General features: G+C 51.8%; 1 protein-coding gene and 1 non-coding gene across 3 annotated transcripts; one reads left to right on the top strand and one right to left on the bottom strand.

Annotated features, from left to right (window-relative positions):
* Nucleotides 1–3,029: 3,029 nt before the first annotated feature.
* LOC116592138 lies at nucleotides 3,030–3,133 on the bottom strand. Its single transcript, XR_004286329.1, has one exon. It is a non-coding gene; the product is annotated as a U6 spliceosomal RNA (small nuclear RNA).
* A 5,381-nt stretch (nucleotides 3,134–8,514) lies between these two features.
* On the top strand, nucleotides 8,515–14,129 carry LRP10 (LDL receptor related protein 10). 2 transcript variants are annotated; one of them, XM_032343789.1, is made up of 7 exons: nucleotides 8,515–9,137; nucleotides 9,551–9,595; nucleotides 10,103–10,238; nucleotides 11,100–11,290; nucleotides 11,405–12,422; nucleotides 12,752–12,881; nucleotides 13,009–14,129. In XM_032343789.1, exons 1-7 carry the CDS (start codon nucleotides 9,104–9,106, stop codon nucleotides 13,594–13,596), a joined length of 2,142 nt encoding a protein of 713 aa, XP_032199680.1. In that variant the 5' UTR covers nucleotides 8,515–9,103; the 3' UTR covers nucleotides 13,597–14,129. The 2 variants fall into 2 exon arrangements, with proteins under 2 accessions (XP_032199680.1, XP_032199681.1); XM_032343790.1 differs by lacking the exons at nucleotides 8,515–9,137; nucleotides 9,551–9,595; nucleotides 11,100–11,290 and having other exon boundaries at nucleotides 10,146–10,238.
* Nucleotides 14,130–15,865: the final 1,736 nt, after the last annotated feature.

The raw sequence follows: 15,865 nt of genomic DNA on the forward strand, positions 1-15,865 counted from the left end.
GAGAGCGGGGCGGGGGGGGGGGGGGGGGGGGGGACCAGGCTCCCTGCTGAGCAGAGAGCCCCATGGGGGCCTTGATCTCAGGACCCTTAGATCATGACCCGAGTTGACGACAGAGGCTCAACCCACTGAGCCATCCAGGTGCCCTATTCCACCTCAATCTTAAAAGTTTAAAAAAGAGAGAGAGAGAAAAAAATATATCAATGTCATGGACTCCATAACTCCTAAGCAACTACTTTGTCCCTATGGTTTCCCCGTGTGTCCTCCACAGCCTGCCCTTAATCTAGGAGTGATCAGTATTGGGTTGTATTAACCCAGAGCTTCTGGAAATATCAATCCTACAGACTGCACCCTCAGGCCAGCCTACTCCCAGATCCTGACCTAGGGGCCCAACACCCAGATCTCTCCTCCTGACACCTCTCTAAGCTCCATGCCAGTTGCCCCCAAAGTCTCTCCTCCAGTTTACCAGCCCGTGCTCCCCACCCCTTGCCTGCACAAAACGCCATCTAAATTCTGGGTGAAGGAAAACTGGACAAGAGGCCCAGAAGAACACCCACCCCAGTCTCTGGCTAGCCTCACCCCCACACCCCCTTTGCGACAGAGGCCAGCCGGGCAGGGTTTGCGGGACGATTGCGCCCCCTTGTGCTGGGTGTTGGCACTGCGCGCCAAGCCTGAGCGAGGCAGGGGCCAAGACAGCCCCCCAGAAAGGCCACGGGCCAGCCTGTTCCTTCCCCCTTTCCACTTTCCATGTTTCCAACCAGGACACCTGTACTTACAGGGGTGGGACTATGGGCGCAACAGGATGACAAGCCTTAGTCTTCCAGCTGCACAGAAGAAAAAGTCAGAGTTTCCCTCATCTGTCCCTGTGCAGGGGTTGGTGGGCAGCCCTCGAATAACAAGGGGAAGGAAGAGGGAGTGGAGTGGAGGGGGTGCAGGAGATAGTAAGGGGGCACTACGAGGTGCCTCTCAGAGCTCCTCCGAGTCGCCACGCTGCCCCCCTGTGGACGCCTCAGACACTGATCGCTCCAGGATGCCCTTCCCCTGGGCCCCCACCTCGGAATGCTTTGACAGAACTCCTTCAGGCCAAGGCAAGCAGGCCTTCCTGACTCCTTTATCCCCAGAGTGGGCATTCTCTGTCACTCCCCTGGATCATGCCCCCTCTTGGGGCTCCTCTAACTGCACCCATCCTCCTAACCTCATCCCTACTACAGGAGGATCCTTTAATCCAAGTCTCACATTTATAGAGCTTTTAAATTTTGTACTTGAAAAAAAAAAATGCCTGTAGGTATTTTATAACTATCACCATAATATTGCTGTGTTTATGCTAAGAGTTTTCATTTGTTAAATAGGAACATTTAAAATACACTAAGTATTGAGGCACCTGGCTGGCTCAGTCAAATAGAATATGTGACTCCCGATTTCAGGGTTTTTAAATTCAAGCCTCACGTTGGGTTTAGAGAGTACTTAAAAAAATAAAATCTTCGGGTGCCTGGGTGGCTCAGTAGGGTAAGCCTCTGCCTTTGGCTCAGCATGATCTCAGGGCCTGGGATAGAGCCCCACATTGGGCTCTTGCTTTTCCCTCTCCCTCTGTGATTTCTTTTGCTCTTGATCTCTCTCAAATGAATAAAATCTTTAAAAATAAATAAATAAAATCTTTATGAATATATAAAACATACAAAGTATCTTTGAAACTGTCTTAGTATTTAACTTTGTAATAAACCAGATACCCCCAAAATGGACATGATTTGAGGTTGCTCCAAACCTCCAAGGTGTGTCTCCAACCCAGCATCTCATTCTTTCCAAAGCACAAAGAAACTTGCTCCTATAACCATATGGCAGGGTCTTTAATCCCCACTCCTTCAAACACAGAAGTTTCCACATCTTGAAAAGCTCTTCTGGATACTGCTGCAGCCTTGAATGATTTCCCTCATATCCCCCTTTTCTGTCAAGCCAAGGTTTTTCAACAGCTGTCTGCATTCCTTCACTAGTCATTTTTTTTAAGTTTTTTAAAGTTATTTATTCACTTAAATAATCTCCATACCTAATATGGGGTTAGAACTCACAACCCCAAGATCAAGAGTAGCATGATCTTCTGACTGAGCCAGCCAGGCCCCCCCAACCAGTCATTTCTTTTTAAACTAACCTCTATATCTGTGGAAGCAACCCAGGCATTTACTCAAACTTCTCCTCTATTTTTTTTAAAGATTTTTAGTTGATTTATTTGACAGAGACAGTGAGAGAGCATAAGCAGGGGCCAACACAGGGCTCAATCCCAGCACCCTGGGATCATGACCCAAGTGGAAGGCAGACATCCAACCAACTGAGCCACCCAGGCACCCCTGAAACTTCTTTTAAAAAAGAGGAAGCGGGGGGCATCTGGGTGACTCAGTGGGTTAAAGCCTCTGCCTTCAGCTCAGGTCATGATCCTGGAGTCCTGGGATCGAGCCCCACTTCAGGCTCTCTGCTCAGCAAGGGGCCTGCTTCCCCCTCTCTCTCTGCTTGCTTCTTTGCCTACTTGTGATCTCTCTCTCTCTCTCTCTGTCAAATAAATAAATAAAAATCTTTTGTTAAAAGGTGGGGCGGTAAGCACCTGGGTGGCTCAGCAGGTTATGTCTGCCCTCAGCTCAGGTCATGATCTCAGGGTCCTGAGATCTAGCCCTGTCCTTGTCTTCTTCTTGGGGCTCCCTGCTCAACGGCGAGTCTGCTTCTCCCTCTTCCCCTGCCCCTCCCCAATGCTCATGTTCTCTCTCTCTCTCAAAATAAATAAATAATCTTTCTTAAAAAATTGAAGTTAACATACAGTGTTATATTAGTTTTAGGTGTACAATAAAAATATGGAGGGGCGCCTGCGTGGCTCAGTGGGTTAAAGCCTCTGCCTTCCACTCAGGTCATGATTCCAGGGTCCTGGGATCGAGCCCCGCATAGGGCTCTCCGCTCAGCAGGCCTGCTTCCTCCCTCTCTCTACCTGCCTCTCTGCCTACTTGTGATCTCTGTCAAATAAATAAATAAAATCTTAAAAAAAAAATCTAAAAAAAAATATGGAATGTTTCATGAATTTGTGTCATCTTTGCACGGGGCCTTGCTAATCTTCTCTGTATTGTTCCAATTTTGGTATATGTGCTGCCAAATTCAGCATTGAAACTTCTCCTTAAAGGGCCCTCATGACCTCTTTATTCCCACCCCAGGTCTTTTCTCGACTTTCACTGTGTTGGGTTCCTGTTAGCATCATACACAACATGCTTCTAGAAGCTTCTTTGCTCTTTTTTTCTGGGAAGTTATGCCATCATGAAATTCATGATTCACAGAGTTGCCAAGGAATCCTGAAGTTCCAAGGCATCTGTCCCTCTGCATTAACCCTGAACCTCAGGCAGGGAATACACTGATTTTCTTTATTTGCTCTGTTAATTCCAGACTCTGCCCTTCACTGCACAAAACAAACAAATTCTTGTTCCATGCTATAGTTCATCAAATACTTGGATCTAGTTTTCATATATTCAATCCTTCACTCGTTAAGCTTTTCTTTAGGTGAAAAGACTTTCTAGTTCCATAAACAGCTTATTATATGACATGGCTTAGAGACCCCTCACCAGTTCTAACACCCTCCTCCGGATTGATTCATTTTATCAATCTTTTTTTTAGATTTTATTTTAAGGTCATCTATACACTGAGTGTGGGGCTCAAACTCACAATGTAGTGAGTCTTGTGCTCCACTGACTGAGCTGCCAGGCAACCCATTTTATCGATCTTTTTTTTTTTTAAATTTTATTTATTTATTTGACAGAGGTAGAGATCACAAGTAGGCAGAGAGGCCAGCAGAGAGGGGGAAGCAGGCTCCCCGCTGAGCAGAGAGCCCGTTGCGGGGCTCGATCCCCGGACCCCGAGACCATGACCCCAGCCGAAGGCGGAGGCTTTAACACACTGAGCCACCCAGGCGCCCCTTATCGATCTTTTAATAATACATCGCCTGCAGCACAGAGAGGCCATTACACATAATGGTTAGGAAAAACGGCTCTGGAGTCACACAGGCCAAGTGTGAATCCAGTCTTTACAATTTACTAGTTTGGAGGCCAGCAAATTAGGTAACTTTACAGCGCTTGCATTTCCTCATCTTTAAAATGGGGTTAATAATTGAAAGAGTAGTTGAGTGAATTCAAGGATGTAATCTGTGTGATGCCTAGGACTGGCATTCATTCGGCAAATATTTATTGAGTACCTACTTTCTGTCAGACACGGTTTTGGGCACTGGGGATACACCAGCAAACCAACAAATCCCTACCCCAGCGAACTTGCATTCTTGTGGGAGGAGCAGGCAATAAACATGATAAATGAGTAAAATATATACAGAATATTAGATAGTGATAAGAATTTTCCAAATCTTAGTTCTGCATCTTTTTTGATGAACAATTCCCCCTTTAAATCATTATTCTCTTCTTGCATTTTACTATAAGATTAAAGTGAAGGGTGCCTGGATGGCTCAGTTGTTAAAAAACTGCTTTCAGCTCAGGTCATAATCCCAGAGTCCTGGGGATCAAGACCTGTTTCTCCCTCTCCCACTCCCCACGCTTGTGTTCCCTCTCTCTCTCTCTCTGTCAAATAAATAAACAAAAACCTTAAAAAAAAAAAAAAAAGTATCCAAGGGAAACCAGGAAGCTTCCTCAACACTTTGCTACAAAACATTTTTAGTCAGGAGTGCCTGGGTGGCTCAGTGGGTTAAGCCTCTGCCTTCAGCTCAGGTCATGATCTCAGGATCTTGGGATCAAGACCTGCATCAGGCTCTCTCCTCAGTGGGAGCCTGCTTCCCCCTCTCTCTCTGCCTGCCTCTCTGCCTACCTGTGATCTCTCTCCGTCAAATAAATAAGTAAAACTTTTTTTTAAAAGATTTTATTTATTTATTTGACAGACAGAGGTCGCAAGTAGGCAGAGAGGCAGGCAGAGAGAGAGAGAGGAAGGAAGCAGGCTCCCTGCTGAGCAGAGAGCAGGATTTGGGGCTCTATCCCAGGACCCTGAGACCATGACCTGAGCCGAAGGCAGAGGCTTAACCCACTGAGCCACCCAGGCACCCCAATAAATAAAATCTTAAAAGAAAAAAATTTAAAAAAAAAAAAGAAATTTCTTCAGCCAAATATCCGGTTTCATCAATCGTGTGTTCCATCTTCCAACAAATACTAAGACACAAACACAATTTGGCCAAGCTCTTTGCCTCTTTGTATCAAGGATCTCCTTTCCTCCAGTTTCCAATTAACATGTCCCTCATCTCCATCTGGGACCCAGTCAGAGTGACTTTGACCAACTATACTTATACTTCTATTCACATTCTGTGCACTACCACTGAGGTAATCTAAGGAGTCTGAGGTCCAGACAGCTCTCTTGTCTGAGCCCTCACGAGAATCTCCCCTAACGGTCCATTCACCGCAGCAGGGGCTTTCTCCAAGCATGCACCTCTGGTCTCTGACCATTCCTCAGTTCTAAAACCACTTCCACATTTTTAAGTATTTTTTTACAGCAGCACCCCAACTTCTCAGTAGCAAGCCTCTGTCTTAGTCCTTTTGGACTGATATACCAAAATACCATTTTGGTATTTTGAGTGGATTTATTGCTCACAGTTCTGGAGACTGAGAAGTCCAAGGTCAAGGCACCAGCTTGGGCACCCACTGGTGAGGGCCCTCTTCCTGATTCACTACCACACCACCGCACTGTGTCCTCTCATAGTGCATAGGCCTCTTTTATAAAAGGCACTAGTCCCATTGTGGGCTCCATCTCAGGGACTCCATCTCAGAGTCATCTCCCGAAGGCTCACCTTCTCATACTATCATCTTTGGGGGTTAGGAAATCAACATACGAATCTGGGGCCTGGGAGACACAAACATTTAGACCATAGCAGCTTGGCTCCTGCATGTGCTGGTAGTTTCATCTTGAGCAAGTTATCTGACCTACCTATGACTTAGTTTCCTCAATTATAAAAGGAGGGCAAAAATAACACCTACTTCCTAGAGGCGTGGTGAGGATTAACTGAGATAATACACATGAAGTGCTGAACAGTGCCTGCCACAGGCAAGTAGTCTACCAAAGTTAGATATTATCATTTTGAAAACCAAACATCTGCCCGTTTCCACTATTTTTTATAATTCCTCAAAGATTTCCAGGAACATCTCTACAGGCCCATTCGTAAGTGTATCTGATGGCCTAGGGTGTGATTTATATGGGCCAGGACACTGAAACTCACTAGACTAATTAAAGCTTAAATTCATTTTAAGCGCCCAAGTCCTCTTTAATTTTTTCCTATCATTTTGAGGCTTGAATTCACTCTTAAATATGAGTCCCCACTGTAGAGTGCCTTGTACTTGGAAGGCACTCTAATAAGTATTTACAAAATGCAAGACTATTCTACCCTGGTGCCATTTCTTCCTGATGATGATGACCGTTCCCAATAGACTAGACCTTGACTGTATTTTTTGGCCAATTTTCATTTACTCAGCATCCCAGACCATGGGCTCCCTTCCTCCTTTTCCTGCCTCCCACAACTCTTTCCAATTCAGGACCACCTTTTCCATTTCCTTTCTATAATTCCTCATTCCCTCACATGCCACTCCCATGGGTACTCCCCAAGGCTGTCTGGTTTCTCTCATTTGTGTATCTGACCTCTCTTTCCAAGTAGACAGTAAACTCCTGAAGTTCAAGTGAAGTCTTAAGAGTTCCAGGCATCCAGGGCACCTGGGTAACTCAGGTGGTTAAGTAGCTGCCTTTGGCTCAGGTCATGATCTCCGGGTCGTGGGATCCTGGGATCCAGCCCCACATCTCATCATTTTATCATCTCATCCTTGTCCTTGGGCTCCCCACTCAGTGGGGAGTCTGCTTCTGCTTCTCCCTCTCCCTCTGCCTCTCCCTCAGCTCATGTTTTCTGTCTCAAATGAATAAAATCTTAAAAAAAAAAAAAGAATTTCAGGCATCCATGAAGCATAGAGAACACGTAGCCAGCACTCAACTAAAACCTTCATGATCACTTTTAGAACTTAAATATTTTATTTTTCCAACCTCTTCACCCTGCTTTCCTTTGCTCAACATCCTTTTTCCATACACAGGATCCTATTTCACTCCTAGAGCTGTACAGAGAGGGAGCACAGAAGAGGGCACAGAGAGACTGAGAGACCCAAATCCCTTGGCACAGGACCAAGGTCCCAGTGGACCTTTTTATGGCCAACTCTATGGCTTCAGGCCCTTTCGTGGTACAAGTTTTCAAAATATAAAAACTGATGCCAACAACAAATGTCATGGATAAAAAAGTGTTTTGTACTATTTGTAGAGAGGAGAGAGTAGTAAGGATCCAAATGTACACCCTGTCCCAAGCCAGATCGCGTAGGTTCAAACCCTTGTTTCAGCATTTACTAGATTCATGACCTTGCACAAAATCCTTAATTTCTCTGTGCCTGAGTTTCCTTATCTGTAAAATGAGAGTAAGATAGTTTCTACTTCACAAAGACTGTGAGGAGAATTAAAAGAGCAGATTCCTTTTTTTTTTTTTAAGATTTTATTTATTTGATAGAGATCATAAGTAGGCAGAGAGGCAGGCGGGGAGGGTGAGGGGAGCAGGCTCCCTGCTGAGCAGAGAGCCCGATGTGGGACTCGATTCCAGGACTCTGAGATCGCGACCCGAGCAGAAGGCAGAGGCTTTAACCCACTGAACCACCCAGGAGCCCTGAAAAAGAGCAAATTCTTGAAAAGTGCTTAGATGTGTGAAATGTGAAAAAAGCTCAAAAAGTTATTTGCTATTGTTACTGTTTACTATTATTACCTATCAGTACCACAGGAATAAGAAGTAATAACAGCTCACATAAATAAGAAAGATCTTCTGGGACTAATCATAATAATTGTTCCAAGGTACAGAGCACTTCCTAGATACTCAACTTGCATCACCTCCTTAAGCGCTGATGACAACCTTAAAAGAGAGTCGCACTATTAACTCCATTTTACAGTCAAGAAGCCCAGAGAGGTTGAGTGTTTTTCTCAAGGTCACAGAGTCGGCACGCGGCGAAAGAACTTTACTCGTTTATTTACCATTTATTGGCAATTCTTACGGTGTCTCAGCAGGAAACCCCGTGGGTGCAAAGGTAAACAGCCTAGGCCCAGACCTACAGGAAGTTTCTGCTTCCAGAGAAGGGGCGGGGCGGGGGCGGGAAAGAGGAGTAAACAAATAGTTCGAACACCGTGTGGTAATTGCTAGAATAGAGGCTCACGACAAAAAGTGCTGCCGTGTCTCAGACACTGGAACAAATACTGAGAGCTTAAGGGTCCAAAGGAAAGACATAACAGTTACGGAATACGCAGTGGATCTCTGACCAACATGTCCTGTAACAAACGTGCCACCCCGAAAGGACGGGAACAGAACAGAGCTCAAAGAGCAGCCCGAGCGCCTCGCCGAGGGCGGGTCTGACGAGTCCTGGCAGGGCCGGAAAGGGGTTAAGGCGAGCGGGTGGGCGGGGCGCGCGCGTTGATTGGCAGGGGTGGGGCCAGGCTCGTCACCCGCCCCCTCCCTCCGCCCCGGTTCCTCCAACCCCTGGGCTGGCAGGGGGTACCGCCCGGGCTAGGGCCGGGGAACTGGGCCGAGCCTCCCGTCCCCCTCCCGCAATCCCCTGCCGCGTCCCGCCGGCTGGACGCGCAGGAGAAGTTGTGCCGCGCCCGGGCCGGCCCTGGGGGCTGACCGTCGTTAAAGTTTGGCCCGAAGAGGAAGTGGCTTCGAGCCCCGGCAGGTGGCGGCCGGGCCTGGACAGGGGCGCTCGCGGCCTGCGGGCGGGCTCCCGGCGAGGGCGCGCTCAAGCGCCGGGCCTCGAACCGATTCCCGGGACTTCGGGAGCTGGCCTTGGGGGAAAGCGCGGCGGCGGCCGGGGAAAACAACTCCGAAGTTGGAGCGAGGCACCACCCCTGCTCCCGGACGGCCGCCCCCTCCCCGCCCCCAGCCCTGGCATCCAGAGCACGGGTGGGGGAGTCCGGGCCATGGAGCCCCTTCGGGGAAGCGGCAGCGGGGGGTCTGGACCGCTGGAGCGGCGCCACCTCCCCACGGGATAGACGACGGAAGCTCCGGGACTCTTCCTGCACCTCCGGACGGCTCAGGATGCTGCCCACCACCCTCCTCTTCCTCCTCCTGGGTAAGAAACCGAAACGAGACTACTCACCCGGCACCCCGCCCCTAGGGCTGTCACAGAGCCCGGGAGCTCACTGCCTTCCTCCTCTGCCGCCCCTCACTTCCCCTGCCTGTCGGTGTCTCCCAGCCCCTGCCGCCGCCTCCGACGCTGCCTGCCCCAGCGCCCGGGAAGCTGCCAGCCGCTCCCCTCAGCCCTCATCCTCCCTCGGGCTTCCCTCCATCGCCATTCCCACCCCCCAGGCCGTGCTGCCGTACCTTCCCTCGAGGTCACACAGCGCAGCCTCCCCCTGCTCCGCTGCCCCTTCCTTTAAACTACCCGGAAGTCCTAGATGGCTCCCTTTCTTTCCTCCTTGAGTTGCTCGGGTGAAGAAAACTAGGGCCGATTCACTCCCCGGCCCTTTCTCGCTCTTCCTCTAGGAGGCGCTCTGGCACATCCAGACCGGATCATTTTCCCAAATCCTGGTGAGTGGAGGATGCTGCTGGGACCCCAAGGGCTTGGGAATAAGAGAAGACCCATGAGGATTCTCTCTTCTCTGAATTCCTCTGGCATCTACCATAGTTTTAGAGTGGAGATCATCCATCCTTATTTTACCAGCTCTCACCTGGTAGTTACATACTATTTTTTTTCCAAATATCCATTCTTGATCTCCCTAGCCAGAATATAGTCTCCCTGATTGTAGAGACAGTATTTCCTTTTCCTCCTGGCCCAGTGGCTGGCACAAAGCAGACCTCAGCTCATTTGTAGTGTTGATATTAATGACTATGGGAAAGAATGGGGCCCTTTAAAGACTATGATTCTAGAGGGCCCTTATGATTCTAGAGTGTGGGTGTAGGTGTGTGGACAGAGAGGGGGAGTTTCTCTGCTCCTTAAAGAGCTCAGGCCCTTAGAGCCCTCAAGGGGGACGTGGGGTAGGGGTATAACAGTAACTGGCTCTCAACCAGTGTCCTTATACCTTTCTCCCTCTCCAGCCTGTGAGGACCCTCCGGCAGTGCTCTTGGAAGTGCAGGGCACCTTACAGAGGCCCCTAGGCCGGGACAGCCGCAGTGCACCTGCCAACTGCACCTGGCTTATCCTGGGGAGCAGGGAGCAGACCGTAACAGTGAGGTGAGAAGCAGATCAAGACCCTATCACCCTCCCTCCTTCACCATGGGAAAGCCTTCAGGAATTACTTCTCCATGGAGTTTCCCTCCCTGTCACCGGGTGGAAGAGTAGAATTTGATTTGGCCGAGTCTGCCCTAAAAGCCTGGCCAGTTCTGGCCCAGACACAGTGCATTGAAGCTGAGCTGGGGCCAACATCTAGCTTGGATTCTGGCCCTCTCTGAAGGACAGCAGGCGCTCTAGAAACAGTCCTTGGGCTCCAGTATGGGTGCTCTGAGGAGTCCTTCAATCCATTGCATATCCTCACCTAGGTTTCAAAAGCTATTCTTAATTAGCATAGAATCTTCCTTAGCCCCCCATATCTTTTAAGCGGTACAGGTCTCCCCAGTCTCCTCTGAATTTGGCCATAGGATTGGGGCCCATGTTAAGTACCTAGCTATTTGCTTCATAGAGTCACTCTCTTGAATTTACCCAGAAAGGGCAAAGGGGGCTGTCTGGGAAGAGATCGAGGAAGCAGAATGCCATGCTGCCACTGGCCTCTGTTAGGACTACTGCCATTAACTGCAGAAATTTGGCTGAGTTCATTTGGCTGTTTGATTTGGATTGTGGATAAGCAGGGGCTTGTGCTTCTTAGGGTAGAAGGGACCTGACAGCCCCGGGAGTGGAAGAAGCTAGCGGTGGTCAAGAACCCATCCATGGGGCGCCTGGCTGGCTCGGTGGGTAGAGCATGGGACTCTTGATCTCTGGGTTGTGAGTTCGAGCCCCACATTGGTTGTGGATGTTATTTAAAATCTTAAAAATGAAAAAATGAAAAAAAAACAAAACAAACAAAAAAAACTCCTGTCCCACTCTCCTCCACTCCTGTAGGTTCCAAAAACTGCACCTGGCCTGTGGCTCAGAACGCTTAGTTCTGCGCTCCCCTCTCCAGCCACAGATCTCCCTGTGTGAGGCACCAGCCAGCCCCCTGCAACTTCCTGGGGGCAACGTCACCATCACCTACAGCTATGCCGGGGCCAGAGCACCCCTGGGCCAGGGCTTCCTGCTCTCCTACAGCCAAGGTATGCCAGATAGGGAGGTCTCTAGAACTAGAACAACAGGTAGTAGAAGCCCTAGGGAGGAGGGGAGGATGCCACCGGCTCCCCTGTTTCACACCTTCTCTGTGCCTCCTGCAGATTGGCTGATGTGTCTGCCCGAAGAGTTCCAGTGCCTGAACCACCGCTGCGTGCCCTTGGCCCACCGCTGCGACAGCATCGATGCCTGTGGCGATGGCTCTGATGAGGCAGGCTGCAGCTCAGACCCCTTCCCTGACCTGACCCCGGCCCCTGTCCCCACCCCACCCTGCAATCACACCTTGGAAGACTTTTATGGCGTCTTCTCTTCCCCGGGCTACACACACCTGGCCTCCGTCTCCCACCCCCAGTCCTGCCTCTGGCTGCTGGACCCCCATGACGGTCGGCGGCTGGCAGTGCGCTTCACGGCTCTGGACCTGGGCTATGGAGATGCGGTACATGTATATGATGGCCCTGGGCCTCCCAAGACCTCTAGGCTGCTGCGCAGCCTCACCCACTTCAGCAACGGCAAGGCTGTCACTGTGGAGACGCTGTCCGGCCAGGCCATCGTGGCCTACCATACAGTTGCCTGGAGCAATGGCCGCGGCTTCAACGCCACCTACCATGTGCGGGGCTACTGCCTGCCCTGGGATCGACCCTGCGGCTTGGGAGCCAGCCTGGGGGCCAGCGAGGGCCTGGGGGAGCGCTGCTACAGTGAGGCGCAGCGCTGTGACGGCTCCTGGGACTGTGCCGATGGCACAGACGAGGAAAACTGCCCCAGCTGCCCACCCGGACACTTCCCCTGCGGGGCGCCGGGCACCCCTGGGGCCACCGCCTGCTACCTGCCTGCTGACCGCTGCAACTACCAGACCTTCTGCGCCGACGGAGCAGACGAGAGACGCTGCCGGCACTGCCAGCCTGGCAACTTCCGTTGCCGGGATGAGAAGTGCGTGTATGAGACCTGGGTGTGCGATGGGCAGCCAGACTGCGCCGACGGCAGCGACGAGTGGGACTGCTCCTACGCCCTACCGCGCAAGGTCATCACAGCCGCTGTCATTGGCAGCCTGGTATGCGGCCTACTGCTGGTCATCGCCCTAGGCTGCACCTGCAAGCTCTATGCCATTCGCACGCAGGAGTACAGGTCAGTAAGGGTGCACCCAGCCATCAGGGAGTGGGGAACCCAGGGCAAGACTGTGACAGTGCCTGCACCGTGGACATGTTCTGGGGACCTGCTTATGGGTTGGCTCCTAAAGTTGTCCAGCTGGGGGACAGGGTGCTTCTCTGAGGACAGGTCTTGATGCTGAAAGCAATCTCAAGGAAGGAGGGGAACCTTAGGGGACTTCTGGGAAAGCCAGGGCCTACCTAGCTCAGCTATCCTGGCCTGGGTGCGGAGGAAAGAGACGCGGCCGGGCTCAGACAGGCTGCTCTGGCTGGCACCACCTGTGACTGAGTAGCCCTCGTTCCTTCCAGCATCTTTGCCCCCTTGTCCCGGATGGAGGCTGAGATCGTGCAGCAGCAGGCGCCACCCTCCTACGGGCAGCTCATTGCCCAGGGCGCCATCCCACCTGTAGAGGACTTCCCTACAGAGAACCCTAACGATGTAAGTGACCTCCCAGCCCTCATCCCTCCTGCTTCCAAGCCTCCTGGGCCCCACCACCGTACCATCCTTCTTTAGGCTTGTGGCCCTCCCCGCAACTGACCCTGGCATCTGCCTCCTCTCCTTGCAGAACTCAGTGCTCGGCAATCTGCGCTCCCTGCTGCAGATCTTGCGGCAGGACATGACTCCAGGGGGTGCCTCAGGTGCCCGCCGCCGCCAGCGGGGCCGCTCTGTGCGCAGGCTGGTGCGCCGGCTCCGCCGCTGGGGCCTGCTTCCTCGAGCCAACCCCCCGGCCCGGAGCCCTGAGACCAGATCGCAGGTCACACCTTCTTCTGCTCCCCTTGAGTCTCCGGATGGCAACACAGGTCCTGCCCGTGAGGGTGGGGCGGTGGGTGGGCAGGATGGGGAACAGGCACCTCCACTGCCTGTCAAGGCTCCCCTTCCACCTACCAGTGCATCTCCAGCCCCCACTACTGTCTCTGAGGCCCCAGGGCCACTGCCTTCCATACCCCTAGAGCCGTCACTGTTGTCTGGAGTGGTGCAGGCCCTGCGAGGCCGCCTCCTGCCCAGCTTTCGGCCCCCAGGACCACCTCGAACCCCACCTGAACCCCACACCACAGTCCTTTCTCCAGAGGACGAGGATGATGTGCTTCTGTTGCCACTGGCTGAGCCGGGGGTCTGGGTGGTTGAAGCAGAGGACGAGCCACTGCTTGCCTGAGGTGATCCAGCGCCCATGGGGGCCCTGGTCACCATGACGACAACCCTTTAGAGGGCAGCTCGGCTTCCCTTCCCCTACTTCCTTTCCTGACCCTCCATCTGAGGGGCCTTGGTGAGCCTCCTGTTGACCCTGTGTAGCTGCTGTAAAATTAGGTATCCCTCAGGCAGGGAAAGGGCTCCCACAGGGCTCCCTCTGCACATGCCCAAGACCACAGTCTCTACCACCACCGTCTCCCCACACCACCACCACCCATGTGGCCGTTTTTAAAAAGTAAATTTCTTAAAGGGTCATAGGCCTGGACACTCCATCCTTACCAACCCTTACCCAAAGTGGCCTTTAAGCACCAGAATGTCAACTGGCTGGAGACCTCCAGCCCTCAGGGGAAGGATTTGGGCAGAACCTGAGGCTTTGCCAACTATAATCCTTCCTACCAGGCCTGGCTCATAAAAAGAGCACAAAAAAAATGCTTTTGTCCCATAGCTAGGTCATTGCCCAGCAAGCCAAGGTTGAAAATAAAAGAACAAGAAATCTCAGATTTTTGTAAATGAGCTATGAACACAGCCCCAGCCCTACCCATCTCAGCTTATGCTTGCCTCCCCATGCTCCTCCCTATGAAGGCCTCTGGTCTGCCCTCCCATTCCTGCCCTCTTCCTACTCACTTTCAGACGAGATCGGGCACGTTCAGGGTGGTATGGCCATAGACCCTACTCACTTTCAAACCACATAACCACATACCCTTGGTTTTTAGACCACTTTGAGGGTAAGAAAGCTCCCAGAACCCTAGGGACCAACTCTCTCCACCACCCCCACCCACCCCTGGGGCTCAGCTCTTACAGTGAGTGACACCAGGGGTAAGCACCTAGCCTCTTTACTCACCGCCAGGCCAGAAGTCTGGTGAGCCAACTAAGCCGTGTAGCTGGGAAGGTTCCCGTTTATGGAGTTCTCCTAGAGCACAGATCACAGAAGCAGAATGTCCCTAGTGGAAGACAGGAGCCACGACTCCTGGCCTCCACCCATCACCCCACCCACCAAGCAGTTACAGTGTGTCCTAGGCGAGACAAATCAAGGGAAAAATCATAATCATTTGGGTATGAAGATGCTGGCATCACTTTGACCAAATCCAAAGGTGGGCACGGTGCCCCACGAGTGGAAAGGAGGCATTCCCCCACAGAAGCAGAATTCCCTCAGGCTCACCCTTACCCTTCCTGATAGGCCTGGCTTCTCCCTACCCCTGGTGGAGGGGCCCTGCTGATCACAGCCTGTCAGCATCCTCACAACCCAGCCCCAACTGCTTATTTCCTCCTCCCGGGGAGCAAGAGCCTGGAGGAGTGGCAGAGGGTGAATGTGGTACAGTCACAGGATCATGGGATCTTGATTTTGGAAAGAGCCAGAATCCTTTCACTCCACTCTCCAGAGACTGGGGAAGGGCCTTCAGAGATCCCCATCCTTGCTGACTCTTGCCCCTTTGGGACTTCCTGAGTGCTCACAGTCCCTGGGTTCCCCCAGTGTCAGGCCCAGAGAAGCAGGGAGTGCTGATTCCCCTCCCACACCTCCCCACCAATGGTCTGTGCCTCTCCCTTGCTCCTCTCTTCATAGCCTTTCGAAAAAACCTTCAGGCCATAGCTTCATCCCTTGTCCTGCTCCAGACCTTTTACCTCCTGGGTAGTGTTTGTAACTTGAATGTGGAGAAAGACTTAAGGTAAAAGAATGCTACTCAGGATGAAATGCTTTAGAAAGCCAGAGGGCGAAGACCTGAGGGTAGAGTTGACTGGGAAGGGCTGTGTGTCTGGATTCCTGGGCCTCAAAGAAGTTTCTCTAGGTGCTGGGTGTATGCCCTAGAAGATGGGAGTGGAACGCCAGGTCGGTGGAGAGGGGATCAGCCTTGTGCAGGCAGCATGGGGAAACTAAGAGGGTCCACTCAGGAGAGGTGGGGCCTTGGGGAGCAGTCACCATGGCCTAAGGAAAAGAAACAGGACCACCTCACATCCTATCAGGACTGAAACACCGCCATCCAAAGTGCTCAGTGTCAAGGTGTGGGACTCTTGCCAAGGCTCTGCATAGGAGGCGCCTCTGCAAGGAGGCGTGCTGACCATGAGATGGAGATCAGCCTGGGACTCTGAGATAACAGCACAGACCAGAATTCAGTCTTTGAGAATCTATCCGAACCAAGCTCCAGGCCTGGCTTCGAGGGGAGAGGGACCTGCAGCTATACTGCCTAAGGTTGTGGGAGCACCAGAGAGCTGGGTAACCTGCCGAGTGCCAGATCCTT

Source organism: Mustela erminea, chromosome 5 (assembly GCF_009829155.1).
Source record: "Mustela erminea isolate mMusErm1 chromosome 5, mMusErm1.Pri, whole genome shotgun sequence".
Classification (NCBI taxonomy): Eukaryota; Metazoa; Chordata; class Mammalia; order Carnivora; family Mustelidae; genus Mustela; species Mustela erminea.

What these genes read in the sequence shown, in the direction of transcription:
- LRP10 (XM_032343789.1), top strand. Translation starts at nt 9,104, where the DNA reads ATGCTGCCCACCACCCTCCTCTTCCTCCTCCTGG. An exon ending in GATCATTTTCCCAAATCCTG is followed by an intron (nt 9,596 to 10,102) that starts GTGAGTGGAGGA and finishes CTCCCTCTCCAG; the next exon opens with CCTGTGAGGACCCTCCGGCA. An exon ending in CTACAGAGAACCCTAACGAT is followed by an intron (nt 12,882 to 13,008) that starts GTAAGTGACCTC and finishes CTCTCCTTGCAG; the next exon opens with AACTCAGTGCTCGGCAATCT.